The sequence below is a fragment of the Lithobates pipiens genome, unplaced genomic scaffold (assembly GCF_037356315.1).
Source record: "Lithobates pipiens isolate NorthernLeopardFrog02 unplaced genomic scaffold, aLitPip1_a1.2 Scaffold_8, whole genome shotgun sequence".
NCBI lineage: Eukaryota > Metazoa > Chordata > Amphibia > Anura > Ranidae > Lithobates > Lithobates pipiens.
In genome coordinates this window covers 171,334,374-171,353,210 of record NW_027507903.1, presented here as the reverse complement: position 1 = coordinate 171,353,210, position 18,837 = coordinate 171,334,374, and the positions used below count along the sequence as shown (strand labels likewise).

The 18,837-nt window shown below is 38.8% G+C and overlaps 1 protein-coding gene across 2 annotated transcripts in view; it reads right to left on the bottom strand.

The window, feature by feature from the left end:
• Positions 1–18,837, bottom strand: part of GSAP (gamma-secretase activating protein) — a 199,833-nt gene that overhangs the window by 160,364 nt on the left and 20,632 nt on the right. For both annotated transcript variants that reach the window (XM_077471205.1, XM_077471204.1), the window contains exons 2-4: positions 14,481–14,557; positions 3,541–3,597; positions 2,739–2,808 (exon numbers count right to left, since the gene is read on the bottom strand). In XM_077471205.1, the coding sequence (XP_077327331.1) occupies positions 2,739–2,808; positions 3,541–3,597; positions 14,481–14,557 (204 nt within the window). The remainder of the gene's footprint in view (positions 1–2,738; positions 2,809–3,540; positions 3,598–14,480; positions 14,558–18,837) is intronic.

Genomic DNA, 18,837 nt, shown 5'->3' with positions numbered 1-18,837 from the left:
CCTGATCGTAGTCAAACCAGCACTGCAGTCGCACGTGGTGATGTGGCGAGTCCCATAAGTGCAGTTCAAGCTGGTCAGGTGGCAAGCACTCTGCCCCTCGTAAACCACTTCAACCAACGTTTTGCAGACTTGTTTACCCCCCCCCCCCCCCCCCAAGTTGTCTGCATTGATGAGTCCCTGATTAAGTTTTCTGGCCGCTTGTCATTCGAACAGTACCTTACCAGCAAGCATGCCAGATACAGGGTCAAGCTGTATAAGCTCTGTGACAGGGCTACAGGCTATACATGTTTTATGGTTTACGAGGGCAAAGATAGTCACATAGAGCCGACAAACTGCCCTGACTACATAGGAAGCGCTGGCAAGATCGTGTGGGACTTGATGTCACCCTTATTCGGAAAGAGGTACCACTTGTACGTGGACAACTATTACATGAGCGTGCCACTGTTTAGTAATTTGTTTGATCAGCAGATTGGAGCATGTGGCACCGTGTGACCTAATCGGCGGGGGCTTTCCCCAGCAGCTTGTATACTCCCGTCTTAGGCTGGGGGAGAGAACCTGCTTGCAGTGTAATAACTTGCTCGCTATGAAGTGGAGGGATAATAAGAATGTTTTTGTTCTTACCTCCCTTCATGCAGACATGACGGTCCAAATTACTACGGTGACTGGTGTTGTGGAGAAACCCCTATATCAGGGGTGCTCAACCTGTGGCTCTCCAGGTGTTGCAAAACTACAAGTCCCATCATGCCTCTGCCTCTGGGTGTCATGCTATGCCTCATGGGACTTGTAGTTCCGCAACAGCTGGAGAGCCACAGGTTGGGCACCCCTGCCCTATATAACCAAAATATGGGAGGGGTGGACCTCAGCGATCAGTTGTTGGTGCCGTACCTAGTTGCCCGTAAGACAGATGCTGGTACAAAAAAAAAAAAAAAAAAAGTGTCTGTTTATTTCAATTGGCTTTGCTGAATGCTCATGCTCATACAGAGCTTCAGGACAGACTGGATCCTTCCTTAAATTCCAGGAAGAGATTGTCAGAGCCCTTCTGTATCCAGACGGTGCTCCACCTCATCTTCCCCAACCAAATACAGCAAGCTGGCTGCATGAGAGGAATTTTCCTTATGTACTCCCAAGTACCCCTACCCAATAAATAATAATAATAAAAAAAAAAAAATATATATATATATATATATATCAAAAATAGCTGTCGTTTTATTGTTCTCTCTCTATTCTCGCTCTACTGTTCTGCTCTTTTTTTACTGTATTCTATTCTGTAATGTTTTATTGTTATTATGTTTTATGTTTGCTTTTCAGGTAGGCATTTTTTTTTTTTTTTTTTTTATATATACTTTCCCCATTTACTGTGTTTTATTGTTAACCATTTTTTTCAGGTACGCCATTCAGCTGCAGAGCGGATTCATTTATCTGGACTTTATCTTGACAGCGTTTGCTCCCACGATACACAAAGCCGTGACTCCAGCGCTGACCTCATATATGCTGAAGCATGGGGGCAGCAGGGGCGGAAGAGCGATTTGCTCCTACTCTTTGCAGGAGGATGCCTCCATGCTTCGGCATATATAAACTGTGCATGTATGCCCATCGTTAAAAGTGAGTGGATGAAGGGAGGTATTCTAATGGTGGGCATACCCACCGATCAATCTTTTTTCTCGTTCAGCCCACAGGCTGCACGAAAAAGAAGATTACAATATATGTCCCGCACATGTGGTATCCCCGTACTCAGCAGAAGCAGCAGAATGTATTTTGGGGTGCAATTCCACATATGCCCATGGCATGTGTGAGCAATATATCATTTAGTGACAACTTTTTGTATTTTTTTTGTCATTATTCAATCACTTGGGACAAAAAAAAAAAAAAAAAAAATTCAAATATTCAATGAGCTCAACATGCCTCTCAGCAATTTCCTTGGGGTGTCTACTTTCAAAAACGGGGTCATTAAGGGGTGGTTTGTACTAAAAAGTAAATTCCAGAAAATGTACCCTAGTTTGTAGGCACTATAACTTTTGCGCAAACCAATATATGCTTATTGACATTTTTTTTGTGACCGAATACATGTTGGCCTAAATGTATGACTAAAATTGAGTTTATTGGATTTTTTTAACACAAAAAGTAGAAAATATTTTCGTTTTCTAAACTTTTGGTCTTTCAGTTTATAGCGCAAAAAATAAAAACCCCAGGAGGTGATCAAATACCATCAAAAGAAAGCTCTATTTGTGTGTGGGGGGGGGGGGGGGGGCGCAAATTTTGTTTTGGCATTGCATGACTGTGCAATTAGCAGTTAAAGCGACGCAGTGCCAAATTTTTAAAAGTGCTCAGGTCAGGAATGGGGTAAAGCCTTCCGGGGCTGAAGTGGTTAAACTGACAGCAACATGTACAGCAATAAAGCCCGTATTGACCCTTCTTAAGTCTGAGTACTGCTGTTTATGCTAGGTTATTTTAAACAATGTAAATACACATTTAACCAAAATTAAAAGGCAAGATTTGCAGCTGCAATTTTTACTGCTAATCCTTATAAAAATATCCCCATAGTCAGTTTTAGAGCACTGACCTGTAGGATAGAAATCCTAGTGCTTTTACAGGTCATATGCTGAATGAGTGATAAAAATGTCTGTTATGCCACAGTACTTCCTTATGCTAGAAATCATATGAGCAAATTGATGCTTCACATTCATACCGAAACTAAATTAAGCACAGAATTGAAACAAAGGGTTGAAGAGGCAACTTACCAAGTAGTGTTTTCTCAGTGTTCACTGAACAGCTTATTACATTAACTTCACCATCAATAGAATACAGCATCTATAAACAAAAAAAAAAAAAAGACAAATTTCGTAAGAGATATTACTTGAAATTTAGAATATATTACTTGGAGCAAAAAAGGTGGCTCTAACAAAAAAAAAAAAAAAAATTAAATAAAAATAAAAAACACCAAACACCAACAACGTCAAAAAGCACAAAACCAGCTTTGCATGTAAACAAATCAAATGCACAGAAAGTTACATTAGCTGCTAATAAATTTCCAAAAAAAAAAGTATTTTTTTCCCCCTAATTAAATCTTTTGTCCAAAACTTTTCTGACTCTAGTAGACAAAAGTTGCCGTTTCCTTAATGTTTTTATTGCTTTCTGCAACCAAGTTGGAGAGATTTCCACATAATTTTCTGCATAAAAAAGAGAAGTTCCAAACGTTGAAAAAAAAAAAAAAAAAAACAACCACACACACTGTGTAAATGGGCTGCCTACACACAGCACCCTTTTGACTGAATGGGCTTCAATGCCCATGTGAATGGAGGTCTTACTGAGAGAGAAAAGTGAAGAGAATTATCAATGACATGAGGCCCAACTTTAACCCAGACAGGAGGCCTGGTTATTTGTATACTGTAATCTAATACTCTACTCTACTAACAATCTTCATCTAAAAAGGAGTTATATGATGGTAGCTTTACCAAGAGCACGTATACATAAAAATTACAAATTAAAAAAAAAAAAACTTTTGTAGATTTCAGGCAACAGTGCCTAATAATAAAGTCTTACCTCATTTTGTTTGAGTACAGCATCATATAATCCAATCTTGGTGACAGTCTCTGTCCCCTATAGAAAGGAAGGATAACTTTATGTGCTCTACTTCCAGCAATTGGTACACGTTATACTAACATCTTATTACTTTAGAGCCATACAAAAGGATACACAAAAACGAACGGTGATGTTTAGCACAACATAGACCTAGATTAACAGAAGCAGAGCTACGCAAAAGAAACATTTGCGTAAAGTCAGCTTTGATTGGACACAAGTAGTCAGGTTCATACATGATCATATGAGCTCTCCTCTAACCCTCTGCCCTAAGCAATGTCTTTTGGGTCTCCTTCCTAATCTGGAAGATAGAAACATCTTCATATTTTCCTATAAACATTCTTTATGGCCAGATTACTGATTATGAGGGTCTGACTCAGATGATTACCACTGACCCGCTGAATTGGGTAGTGGCCGTAAGCACGACACTGGCCTACAAAAAATAAAAAATAAAAAAAAAAGCCTCATCCATAGAGGGTGTCCAAATAAATATAAGATCTGGGGTAGATGGTTGGCGCATACCCCCACGTGTGTACAATGTTTTGCCTATACAGTAGAACCTTAGATTGTGGTTTATGAGCATTTCGCAATACGAAATGTTTTTTCCTTTAAATCCTGGCTGGGTTTGCTAGCATTGTCTCACATGACAAACAAAAATAAAAATAAAGGAAAAAACCGCGCTCGACAACGGTGGGAAGTAAGAGAGGATAGTAATAACAGTAGTTACGGCTAAATACTAATTATATCATTAGGTTGCTGCCACCCACAAAAGAAAGAAACTCCAAAAGGTGTTTCCTCCAAGAAATAGAATAATATGATAACCAGGGTAATTGGCGCTACCTATAAGTAAAACTCCTTATATGTATGTATATCAATATATAATTCCGAATATATCATGTATTCATCTAGAAGAATATATATATAATAGAAGGAGGCATAACCCCAAAGGACTATCAATCTGCGATTTAAGATTTACAAACTACTCAAAAGTCCCAAAAAACAACAAAGTTCCTACTAGAGATTAGTTCCTGGGATTAACAAATAATTCCAATAAGCAAAAGAAAAGGAAAAAACGAAAATCAAACAACAAACTAGAAACCAAAAGAATTTTTTGTGTCTGTATCGCTAAGAGACAGTATTCCCTAAAATCGCATTAATGCCAAAGTGTGGTTTGAGTAGGCAAATTCCCAGTAAGAGGCGTATGTAAATGTGCTAGTGAACTTATTATCCCAAATATGCAAACTGTAAGTGTAAAACGCTAATATAGATATATATGAAAGAATTTTTTGCCTAAAGTCGCATTATCGCCAAGATGTGCAAAGAAACAAGTAGTAAATGTGCTTAATGAGATTGAAAATCAAAATGCAAAAATTCAAATTATACAACCTATACACGCAATGTGCTAATGTAAGCATATATATATATGAAAAAACAAAAATATTAATAATATATAGAAATTATGTCAAAAATATATATCAAAAAAGTGCAGGTGAAAAAAACAAAGGACAAAAAAATGTGTACAAAAAAGAAAAAAGGATGTATATATAAAAAATATATATATATAAAAAAGCAAAGGGTCTCTTAAATAAACAAAATAACAAAAAATACAAAAATAGTGTCCAAATTTCCAAAAAATCTCTTCAACAGTGCAATTACAGAAAGTTCAAAAAATGTGACTAAAGTGCTTCTCGTGCAATCTCCAACGTGACTTCTGTGTTCCCCCACAAGGTCCCCCACTCACCAGAAGAATACACCCCTGCAGGGGTAATTCGCCTTGGAAACAAAGTCTACCGGTAACCAGCTCTTCATTCGCATCCAGAGAGAGTTTTTTCAGTCCCTGCTGATGTCCAGCTCCTCAATCGCAACCAAGGGGGAGATTTCCTCATAGGAAAAAAATTGTAGTCTCCATAGTGTGATTTGTATAAAAAATCAATTTATTGCCACAAAAATATAAACAAATAAAAACATAAAAAATAATAAAACGGAAAAAACAATTCTCATATGTTGAGACAAGATGTGGGACCACAGTCCATTAAAAAAACCTTTCAGCCTCCATATATAAATGATAACGTTCCAGGAAAAAAGAAAAAAATCCTAGAACAGGGCTGAAAGAAAGGTAATAACCATACGCTAATGGCACTTTATCCCAGATAACACAAAGGACTAGACACCAAAAAATAATAATGGTAATGTCCCAGGATATAACCTGTTTGTCTGGAGTCACTCCAGTGTTTGTAAGTCCCCCAGGGATAGAGCCCTTCTAGCGCGGAAAAAATATAATAATCCGAACGTGGAAGCCGCCCGGTGGACACGCAGCTACGGCTTGCACTCCAACTGCGCTCCAACGAACGGAACTGACGTAATAGGCGTAACTCCGTCGAACGCGTTTCGTCATTGACGTCTTCAGCCGCTGAAGACGTCAATGACGAAACGCGTTCGACGGAGTTACGCCTATTACGTCAGTTCCGTTCGTTGGAGCGCAGTTGGAGTGCAAGCCGTAGCTGCGTGTCCACCGGGCGGCTTCCACGTTCGGATTATTATATTTTTTCCGCGCTAGAAGGGCTCTATCCCTGGGGGACTTACAAACACTGGAGTGACTCCAGACAAACAGGTTATATCCTGGGACATTACCATTATTATTTTTTGGTGTCTAGTCCTTTGTGTTATCTGGGATAAAGTGCCATTAGCGTATGGTTATTACCTTTCTTTCAGCCCTGTTCTAGGATTTTTTTCTTTTTTCCTGGAACGTTATCATTTATATATGGAGGCTGAAAGGTTTTTTTAATGGACTGTGGTCCCACATCTTGTCTCAACATATGAGAATTGTTTTTTCCGTTTTATTATTTTTTATGTTTTTATTTGTTTATATTTTTGTGGCAATAAATTGATTTTTTATACAAATCACACTATGGAGACTACAATTTTTTTCCTATGAGGAAATCTCCCCCTTGGTTGCGATTGAGGAGCTGGACATCAGCAGGGACTGAAAAAACTCTCTCTGGATGCGAATGAAGAGCTGGTTACCGGTAGACTTTGTTTCCAAGGCGAATTACCCCTGCAGGGGTGTATTCTTCTGGTGAGTGGGGGACCTTGTGGGGGAACACAGAAGTCACGTTGGAGATTGCACGAGAAGCACTTTAGTCACATTTTTTGAACTTTCTGTAATTGCACTGTTGAAGAGATTTTTTGGAAATTTGGACACTATTTTTGTATTTTTTGTTATTTTGTTTATTTAAGAGACCCTTTGCTTTTTTATATATATATATATTTTATATATACATCCTTTTTTCTTTTTTGTACACATTTTTTTGTCCTTTGTTTTTTTCACCTGCACTTTTTTGATATATATTTTTGACATAATTTCTATATATTATTAATATTTTTGTTTTTTCATATATATATATGCTTACATTAGCACATTGCGTGTATAGGTTGTATAATTTGAATTTTTGCATTTTGATTTTCAATCTCATTAAGCACATTTACTACTTGTTTCTTTGCACATCTTGGCGATAATGCGACTTTAGGCAAAAAATTCTTTCATATATATCTATATTAGCGTTTTACACTTACAGTTTGCATATTTGGGATAATAAGTTCACTAGCACATTTACATACGCCTCTTACTGGGAATTTGCCTACTCAAACCACACTTTGGCATTAATGCGATTTTAGGGAATACTGTCTCTTAGCGATACAGACACAAAAAATTCTTTTGGTTTCTAGTTTGTTGTTTGATTTTCGTTTTTTCCTTTTCTTTTGCTTATTGGAATTATTTGTTAATCCCAGGAACTAATCTCTAGTAGGAACTTTGTTGTTTTTTGGGACTTTTGAGTAGTTTGTAAATCTTAAATCGCAGATTGATAGTCCTTTGGGGTTATGCCTCCTTCTATTATATATATATTCTTCTAGATGAATACATGATATATTCGGAATTATATATTGATATACATACATATAAGGAGTTTTACTTATAGGTAGCGCCAATTACCCTGGTTATCATATTATTCTATCACATGACAAACAGGTTTCAGGCCTCTAGGGTGTGCAGTATCGCATTTGGCCAGAGGTTCCGGTGATGTTCGGAACCGCTCCATTCCCAAGTGTCTCCAAATGTCTCTGGCACGCCCCACCCCCCCACCTCTGGCCACATGCAGTACTGCATAGACAAGCAGTGGAACAAATTATCAGAGTTTCCATTGATTCCTAAAGGGAAAACTCGCTTTGAAATAGGACTGGCTTTGGATTACAAGCATTCTTCTTGAACGGCTTATGCTCGTAATCCAAGGTACTACTGTATTTAATTTGCACTAAAAGTGAGTCACAACCTATTCACTCATAAATAGGTGTTAAAGCGATGACAGTCTATATGTTACTGTAAGGAGGCTATAGGTACCACATGCCCAGTTACTTTGTATGATAATAAACATAAAAATCTTTAGTTTTTTTATTTGATTTTTATTTGTTATTGGTGAATATCTCACGCGGTTTTGCTGCTTTATATTTTTGTTTTTTTGTCCAGCGCAATTTTCTTTGGTATAATACTTTGTATGAAAACATCACAATTTTTCCTTTTTGCTGTATTAATTCTATGTACAGTCGATATGTGGGAATTGTCCCTCCTTCTCGATTTTTTATCTATTGTGGTGGTGCTTACCGTACTGTTCTTTGTTTTTAATCATACGCTTTATTAGAAAGAGAAACCTATCAGTATTGATGTGGGTCCTGGAAGGGGCCAATGGACCGCTAAAATAAGGGCAGTATTATATAAAAATACATACACACGTATGTATGCATGTATGTATGTATGTATGTATGTATGTATGTATGCATGTATGTATGTATGCATGCATGCATGCATGTATGTATGTATATATACATATACATACATATACACACACACACACACATATATACATACATACATACATACATACACACACAAATATTTATTCAGAAAGCAAGCATTCTGCAGGCAGCTTATTACAAATTTTCCGATTCAATTCTTTGATCTAATGTAAAGTGAACCATGTTTGGCGAAAAAGGTAACTGGATCAAACTAGAGCAACATCAGACTTGAAAGATTTTTTTTTTCAGAAAAAATTAAGCTTACATATTTTGCAGTAATGCTTCTGTTATTATTATCATCCTAATAGTTGCATGCAGAAGGATAGTGAATGTCAGCATATCAAAGAAATCAAATTCAGATAGGATATTTATGTAGCTTTGTACAGGTTTCTTTGCATTTTTTTCTTTTTAATTTGTTCAGCCTCTTAAATGTAAAATCATTCTGGGTAATTAAATATAGCCATCCAATGTGTCAGTAAGCTCGGTTGTGAGCACGTGCAACACATAGATTGGCGCAGTTGCCAGATGTACAATAGAGCACAAGTTTAACCACTTAATTACTGGGCACTTAAACCCCCTTCCTGCCCAGACCAATTTTCAACTTTCAGCGCTGTCACTCTTTGAATGGCAATTGCACATTCAGGCTACAGTTTACCCAAGTAACATTTTTAACTTTTGTTCACACAAATAGAGCTTTCTTTTGGTGGTATTTAATTGCTGCTTCTTTTTTTTTTATTTTTTTCTAAATAAAAAAAAAAAAAAAAAAAAAAAGGGACCAAAATTTTGAAAAAAATAAAATAAAAAAAATAAACCAACAACAAAATAAAAACACCCCACTGTCATCGTTTGTTATAAAATTTTGAAAATAGGTCATTTTTTGCCTTCACTGATGTGCACTGATTAGCCAGTGATGGGCATTGAGTGGCAGCACTGGTGGGCATTGATGGGTGGCACAGTGGGCACTGGCAGGCGACATTGGTGGGCACTGCTGTGGCTTTCTGCGCTAGGGACCGACGTCCCTCTGGCAGAAGCCAGTGATTGGCTTCCCCCCCCCCCCTCACGCTGACAGCATGAGGGGGGAAAAAAAAAAATACTGATTACCGAGCTTTAGATCACATGATCAGCCATCACTGGCCGACAGCTGATCACGTGGTAAAGGGTTGGGATCGACCCCTTACTCACATCTGTGATCAGCCGAGTCTCAGACTCGGTGATCAGAAAGCGTGCTGCGCGCGACCCGCAGGGAGGATGTCCTCCCAGCAATTAAGGCCAGCGCTGCAGCCATATTTAATTGGCTATAGCACAGGCGCCAAGTAATTAAGCTATACATAGATACAGTAACAAAAAAAAAAAAAAAAGGAAGAAGAAGGATGGAGCCTTGACTTTAAATATGTGACAAAACCTACAGAAAGATATCCAAAGGACCGTCAGGGGTATGGTACAGATTTTTTTTTTTAGGGCATAGGGCTGTCAAAAATGAACTTAAGTAATAATAGAGATCTAGGATCTTAGCATGTGCTATGGCTCTTCATGATATCCAAGTACCTATTGTAGGGTCTTGCTGTTGCGAAAGAAAGAAGTTGTTCAGGTACCTCCAACAAACGTATGAAATTTTGAATACACATCTAGGTTGTGCTAACCAGAAGGACCATTGTGCTATAAAATTGGCGTACTGTAAGGTGCACCTTAGCGTATATATATATATATATATTCTAAATGAAGATGCTGGTTAAGTATGGTTATAGTATGTTGGAGAGTAGGAACGTGGATATTTTTCCAGTATCATGCAATGGCTAATCAAGCAACTATTAATATAGGTGTTAATATGGAATGGTACTGCACATGCCATGCTTCCAGTCCTAGCCCCAACAGGGCCAATTGAGGAGTATAGAGATCAATGACTAGGTCTTTTCATAACACCGTGGTTATGGGACAGCTCCACCATATGTGAATCATCTTGCCTGTGAGACCACAGTTTCCCCAGCATAGGTTAGGTTGTGTTGGGTAGGGATAGGATAGCACCAAAAATTGTATGATGATTTTCAGAGCATATTCCCAGGGTGAAAGACATTTGGCGTATTTTTGCAGGTTCTTCTGGTGCCAGCTTGAGGCTTCAGTCGTGAAGTGTAGGGTAGCCGCCCATCTTTCCATGGTTGGGAGTTTCTGGAGTGTTGGAATGGAGGAGATCAAAAGGCTGTAGATATTTGCAATCCCCTCATGTGAGGATCATAAATTTTACTGATATCCTGCGTGATTTTGAATATCGACCATAGTGCTTTCTGCAGGGCATGTTCTATATGCAGGTATTTATAGAAATCCTTGCGGCTGATATTTGCTTTGGATTGTAGCGTTTCGAAGGAGCAGGGCTCGTCCCCTGTAAATAGGTGCCTAATTGTTTGAAGTCCAGCTGCGGCCCACGTATCAATTAAGTTTGGGCATAGGAAGATCATTGTAGATAGAGGTATTGAGTCAAGGAGAGATCTGGGTATCCCTTGGAATGTATGAAGGACGAAATTCCAAACTTTAGTCACTGCATTAACCATACTAAAGGTCGGAATGAGGCAGTGTTTTAAGCCATAGTGCTGCTAGAAATTGTTTGGTGGGGCAGCAAATGATGATGAGGTGACGAAGACCAACATCTTTCGATTTGGTCCAGGAGTATAGATTTGTAGTATTGTTTAATACTAATTAATTTTGTGTTGTATACACACGATCTGACTTTTTAGGCAACAAACGTAAATGTAGTGGCGTTTCAACGTACTGATGACACTTCAAAAGAGGACATTCAATTACTCCAGCGCCAACTTCTGTATTGTTGTCTGATCTTTTGTATTGGTTCTGAGCATGCGTGTTTGTACTTCGTACAAAAGTCCGATGGTTTTATGTACACACGATCGCACTTTGCTCCATCGGACTTATGTTGTCAAAAAGTTTGCCCATTCCCGCAGGCAACAAAAGTCAGATGAAAACCGAAAAAGTTTGTCCAATGGAGCGTACATGCTGTCGAATGTTGCCTCAAAACAGCTAATTTGCATGTTTGTTGTCAAAAAGTCCGATCATGTGTACGGGCCTTTAGATGTGATAGAACTGGTGCTTGATAACTAGCAGAAGAGGCATATACTGTAGCGGCAGAAAGTTGTCAGATCTATGTAAGCTAAGTTTACAAAGGGCTTCTCTTCATTGTCCCAAACTAGGGAAAGGAGCAGTATGGAAGAAAGTCAAAGCCCTAAATGTATTAAAAAAAAAAAAAAAAAAAAAAAAAAAGGAAGAAAGGGGGGGGGGGGGGGGGAGTTTCCCCGATTCCTTGCATGCACACATTCAAGGTGGATGGGAGAGATACACCCGCTGAGTTATTGTGTTCAGAATACGATGATTAGTATTGTATTTTTTTCAGCTTGACTGTAACATACACAATTTTCAAGAAAAACCCTGCAAGAGTATCTACTTAAAGCGGTGTTACTAAACTAACAGAAAAAAATCAGTCTGTATATGCCAGGTATGTCCAAAGTCCAGCCCGCGGGCCAATCGCGGCCCACGGTCTGGTTTTGAACGGCCCGCCTGGTTATTTAAACATATACATCTTTTGTGGCCCCCGGCGATCTCCCAGCGCCGGGGTCACAAAAGATATATAGGCTGGCTGCCTCGGAGGGAGGAAGCAGGACGAGTGCCGTGCACACAGGAGGAGAATTTCTTGATTACACGCCAGCTGTAATAGGAAGTCCCATCTCTGCCATTGGACGACTGTTCTGTCCATCAGAGGAGGCGGTACTTTCTCTTAAAGGGGCCGTTGTGTAAACAGGAAATTCTCCTGTAGGATGTCTTTGGCGCTCATCTTGCCCTCGATGGCTGCACTGATGGTAATGGTGGCTGCATTTCTGGCAATTGCAATTGTGGGGCTGCATTCCTAGCAATAGTGGGTGCATTCCCGGCAATGGTGGGTGCTGCGTTCCCGGCAATGGTGGGCGCTGCGTTCCCGGCAATGGTGGGTCTGCAGATGGGCACTGACCCTTATTTTGCTTCACAGTTCTTTATTTAATTTTATTTTTATTTTTTTCCTGAAGCTTCCCTCTTAAAGTGAAGGTGCGTGTTATACGCCAATAAATACGGTGTATCCAAATAATACACTTGAGTGCATCTCTTCACTACACACAGCCACAAAGGCAAGAGAATTCTTGTTGGGTAGTGTATTAGTGCTCGGACGAACACACTTAGACCGAATTTAAATGGTTCAAAGAATGTCAGGCAAAATGGTCGGCCTTCGCACATGTTCACTTCATCAAATCTGGCCCTCTTTGAAAAAAGTTTGGACATCCCTGGTATATGCAGTAAAGCATGCTTGCTATATTCACTGTGGAACCCAAAGCCCCTTTCACACTGGGGCGGGGGGTGCATTGGCAGTAAAGCGCCATTATTTTTAGAGGTGCTTTACCATCAATTTTGAGGCACTATTTGGCCGCTAGCGGGGTGCTTTTAACCCCGCTAGCAGCTGACAAAGGGTTAAAACCCACCGCAAAGCGTTGCTGCGGCAGCGCTATGCCGGCAGTACAGCCGCACTGCCCCATTGATTTCAATGGGCAGGAGCGGTGCATACACACACACACCTCTCCAAAGATGCTACTAGCAGGACCTTTTTTTTTAGCGTCCTGCCAGCGCACTGCTCCAGTGTGAAAGCCCTCGGGGCTTTTACATTGCAGAGACAACAGAGGCTCTTTCAGGGCGCTTTGCAGGTGCTATTTTTACCGTTGTATCTAGGGCTGCAACTAACGATTATTTTCATAATCGATTAGTTGGCCGATTATTGTTTCGATTAATCGGTTAATAACCTTAAAAAAAAAAGTGTGGTGTATAATTTAGTTAATATGTAAAGTTTAAAAAAAAAAAAAAAAGGCAATTTATTCTTAAATATCTCTATGCAGTGGTAAATATAAATAACCAACTATATGGTTAGGGAGCAAAATATCTAATCAACTCTGAGAATAACAGACAGAAGAGATATACTGTATATATTAGAGGGGATATATACTGTATATACTATTAGATGAGTGATGTACTGTATATACCGGTACTATTAGAAGATATATACTGTATATACTATTAGAGGAGAGATATACTGCATATACTATTAGAGGCTATATACGGTATATACTATTAGAGGGGAGATATAATGTATATACTATTAGAGGGGAGATATAATGTATAAACTATTAGAGGGGATATACTGTATAAACTATTAGAAGAGAGATATACTGTACATACTATTAGAGGAGAGATATACTGTATATACTATTAGAGGAGAGATATACTATTAAAGGGTCAATCTAGTAAATATCACCAGACTCATTAACTTTAACCCCATTTTGTTACTGGCCGATTAATCGATTATGAAAATAGTAATCGATTAGTTTCATAATCGATTAGTTGTTTCAGCCCTAGTTGTATCGCCTGCAAATCGCTAAAAAGGGGCCTAAGGGGTTTATCCTCTGCATTGTGTAAAAAGGTTGTTTGTTCCTGTCTTCTCTGATCATCATCTCCTTCTTCCACTGACCCCAATATATTTCCTGATATTTACAGAGCCAGGGGACAATCTGCATTTGCACAATCTGGTGTGTATTGATAGAGTTTTGTTTTGTTTGTTTTTTTCTCTCTTGGAAGGGGGGAAGTGATCAGCACAGGGCCAAACAGCACTGTCCAGACAGAGGGCCAGGGGTGCTGCATCCTCATAGGACAAGTATGGGAGAATGTTTAAATCTTGGAGGAGGAGTTTTCAGACACTCATAGAAGTTACATGACTGCTATATACTGCTGATGAGAAAGGGTATTTAGCAGTTTATATTAACTAAAACCATTGCATTTCCATGTTCTGTGCACTGTGGGAGACCAGATATAGTGAATGCAGGGTCCTGGGTTTAGTAACACGTTAAAGTATCGCAATATATTGAACACTACAGCACAGGTGCCATTTAAACCGGAAGGCATAACTAGGTGTATACATTTACTATATGTAATGCATATATAAAACCATTAATAATGGCACACAGTTTGAAATGTGCACATACCTTCCAAGTGTATAGGACATTCCCATTACTCTCCACATTAACAATTCTCAGTGTCTTCGAGCACTTTGCCAGGTTATCTGGAATGTAATATACTGTATTAAAATATTTGAGGAGGAAAAACAAAAAAAATAAAAAAACACAACCAAGGGCACTTCACATGGTATGACTACTAAAGGGTTTTTGTTTCCACCAAAGTATTTGACAACTCTTTCGATGGTGATAAGGCTTAGTAGTGCGTGTCACTTCCTTCCCCATCCACAGATGGCCAAGGAGGCATTTCAAGTGGCAGATCAGCCTGGAGATCCAGGAAACCAAGTCTTGTTGCCATACTGATCCTTCATTAAGTCATACAAAACACAAACACATTCTAAAGCAGGGTCTGCAAACTTTAATACATTGCTTACATTAATTCTGCAGCTCCTATTAGTTTCTCTACTGAGAAACTAAATAAAAGGGTTACACATTTATTGCATCTTGGCCCTTACCTATGCCTTCTTAGAAATTTCTAGAAACTATCTGAAGCACAGCTTTTTTTATATTTACACTCCAATCAACCCTTCAAACTTTAGAACAGAGGTCTCCAAAACTTTCGAAACAAAAGGGGCCAGCTTACTGTCCTTCAAACTTTAGGGAGGCAGCACTGTGGCCAGTGGGTGAAAAAAAAAAAAAAAAAAACTCTTGGCGTCAGTGGGAGTAAACAATGTAACAAATTGGTATCAGAGGGAGAAATAGTGCCCCATCATTGGTGTCAGTTGCAGGATAAGTTCCCCATCATTGGTGTCAGTCAGCAACAGTGGGGGGGGGGGGGGGATAATGCCCCAAGGGCTAGATAAAAGCAAAGCCCCGGGCTGGAGACCACTGCTCCAGAAAATATTTCCCTCTCTGGACCTCCCTTCCAAATGCAATTTGCTATTCATTAACCCTGCAAAAGCAACATCGAAAACCTCCAGCTTTAATGAAAAGATGGAGGTCCACCTCCTGCCCACTGCTGGAGACAAAAAGGTAGGGCTCCAATGTTTAGAGAGGACTGTGTGATTGGGGAATTCTGATGGAAGGACTGTGTGACTGTGGGGCTCATGTATAAAGGGAGACCTCTGACGTGATGGAGAGGCTTGTGTATATAGGGGACCCCCTGACGTGATGGAGAGGCTCATGTATTAGGTGGACCCCTGACATGATAGGGAGGCTCTTGTATAGGGGAGACCTCTGATGTCAAATTACATTTTATTAATGTGGTTGTATATATTGTCCCATGCTCAAGTGATAAGCAAGATTTATGTTCTTTACTCATTTTGACTGGGGTGCCTTGAGATTTGGCATACTTGTAAGGGGTGCTTTGACTGAAAACAAGGTTGAGGAACGCCAATCCAAAAGACATAGAATTAGGGCACAAGGACCAAAATTATCTGCCAGTCAATAGGACTGCAATCTTATGGCTTTGTTTCCAACAGACTTATGGAATTTAGTGAACATGGCAGCCACTGTAGAAATGAATTTGAGCATAAGTATAACGAGGAGCTTGGCTGAGTTTGTTCAGTGTGTAATGGATAAATAAACCAAGCATTAGCAAAATGGTCATCATTTGTTATAGAAAAAAAAAAAAAAAAATATTTACTATGCTCTGTCTGAATATATAATATAGGCATTTATATTGCCTTGGTGTTGGTGATGCACATAAATCCAGAATAAAACAAGAAAAATCAAACTCTGATAAAAATCAAAAGTAGCCTATTATCAGCCTCTTTCAATGTTTCAATTATATGGCTATTGTTCAAACACATAGGTGTGCCTAAACGGAAGCTAAAAGGGAATATCCTGAAGAGGAAATGACAGTGAGTCACAATCAAAAGAAAAACAGAAAGTCCTTCGACATCACTGGCTGGAAGTTCCACATTGCAGAAGTGATTGCGCTATTAGCAGGTTTATGAAATTTAGTCCAACAATAAGGTTGCAGTGGCCAGAAACAGATGAAGCAGAATACCAAATAAGTAAATGATGAACAACAACCCCCAAAAATAAAATTCTGTTAGCCTTAGTAAAAAAATAATAATAATAATAATAATAATAATAATAATAATAATTGCGTGGACAATATATTTCTGTCCATGTTACAATTCAATAGTAGAATACATTGAAATATACTCTAAAATAAAATGTCAGATTTAGTAGACAATGACCTGTAGCCTTTACTGTATATTTTGGATGAACGCAGAATGACCATTTCTGAATTCTTATTTAAAATATTCTTCACAAGATTTGACAAACGTGTAAATTCAAGTGCAATGATCATACAAAGTGTGCTAATCAAGAACCAAACAAATCTGGAAAATACATGGCAGTCAGCTGTGTATAAGTATGCATCTGGGGATTGAACAATTGGGCATATATTTTTGCTAAGAAGGGCAAGCACATTTTGTAAAATTATACTTAGGAGTCTAGGTAGAAGTGCTTTCACACGCTTTCTAAATTGGAAAAATGTGTGAATGCTGTGTCCTGTGTAAAAAAAAAATAAAAAATTACAAAAAAAGACACCTAAAAGGCCTCATGCACACAAAGAGTGAAAAAATAAATTAAAAAAAATAAAAAAAACAAACACCACACACCACGAGCTGCAAAGCCAGTACCAACACCAGGAGAAAGCGCTTTTAGAAGAGTTTTGCATTGGCGTTAATATGCGTTTAGGCACATTAGCGTTACACAGCATTTCTCTGCCCTCTATTTTTCAATTACTACAACTTAAAAACGTTTGTCGCGCATAACGCTGCATACAGCATTAAAAATGCATTTGGGTTTTTTTGGGGGGGAAATTGGAAAAAGCCTATGCCACTTACGGCTCCTAAAGGCCTATGTGTGCATGGACACAGAAAGACGTTTTTTGTTTTTTCCAGCTTAAAAAGTCCATTGACCAAAGATTAGGCAATTGGTCACAAATATAAATTCTGAATAAGAAGATAAAAGATCAGATAAATTGTTCTTCCCCTTCAGTAGAGATCATGTGATCGCATGCCTAGGCCTTTGCTCATGACCAGCACTGAATTGAGCCTGAAGCAGCATTTTCTCCAAAAATGTTAACTTTATTAGCCCTGCTGTTACCATTTAGTTATCTATCAGTGAAAGACTGTTGAGTATAAGCACAAATAGACAAATCAATTTTGTGGGCGAAACCTTTAATGGAGAAACCTCAGTCAATAGTGTTAACTAGTATTTACTAGTAAAATGAGTAAACCAGTTAATTGCATTCTGAATTGTATTGTTTTACATACAGCACATATAAAAATACATAGTACAGCAAGCATCACAATATGCTCGCGCATGCAATTAGTTGGTAAAAAACCCATCTATTGCATACCCAGGGGAGCTTCCACAAGTGTACCAGTTAGCCATTATACATTGCCACAACCAAGAAAAGGCACTGAAAAAATAAATAAATAAAATAAAGGCGGGGGGGGGGGGAATACCACGCTAGAGAATAATTAAAAATAAGCAAAATTTGCAAAAAAATAAGCAGCCTATAGTGCGATAACACAGAAGATCAGATAAAATTAGAGAAGCTGCGCTCAAGAAAAAAAACTCAATGTTCTGAGTCTACAAAAAACTGAAAAAAAAAACAACAGGAAAAAAATAAAAATTTAAAGTATATTTCTGAACCACTTGAAAACTTGGAATCACCACAGTGTGCACACACAAAACAAAAAGTGCCCAACCACTGTAGCTGTAGATTCTGCTTACCAGGCGGCAAGCTTAAAAGGCAGGTGGCTATGGCCCAGCCTAGGCCTTTAAGCTTGCAGATGACCACAATGAAAAATGGTAATTCAGTGCAGATAGTTTACTCTGTAACACTGAAATATCCGTATACACTCAATTGGATGCAGATGGCAAAGCATATACAACGTTTGGCTATATCACAGACGCGGCCTTTAGCTTGAACCGGACACACCTGAGCCTCACAGGAACTGGACCTTTGGCCGAGAAAGCAACCTGGGTAACCCACAAGATCGTGACCGTGCTTGGATGGTATTGCAATGAGCTCAAAAGGAAAGAGAAAATGCCCATAGTGTGATACAGTTCATGTGTTTAATAAAAAATAAAGCATTATACTTACATTATAAAATTGGAAACGCTACTTGAGGAGGACGGGCTTCTGTAATTTGCTGGCCAGCATTTTTTTTCTATGCGATCTTTTCCAATTTTATAATGCAAGTGTAAAGCTTTATTTTTTATCAAACACACGAACTGTATCACACTATGGGCATTTGCTCTTTCCTTTTGAGCTCATTGCAATACCATCCAAGCACGGTCACGATCTTGTGGGATATCCAGGTTGCTTTCTCTGCCAAAGGTCCAGTTCCTTGTCTCA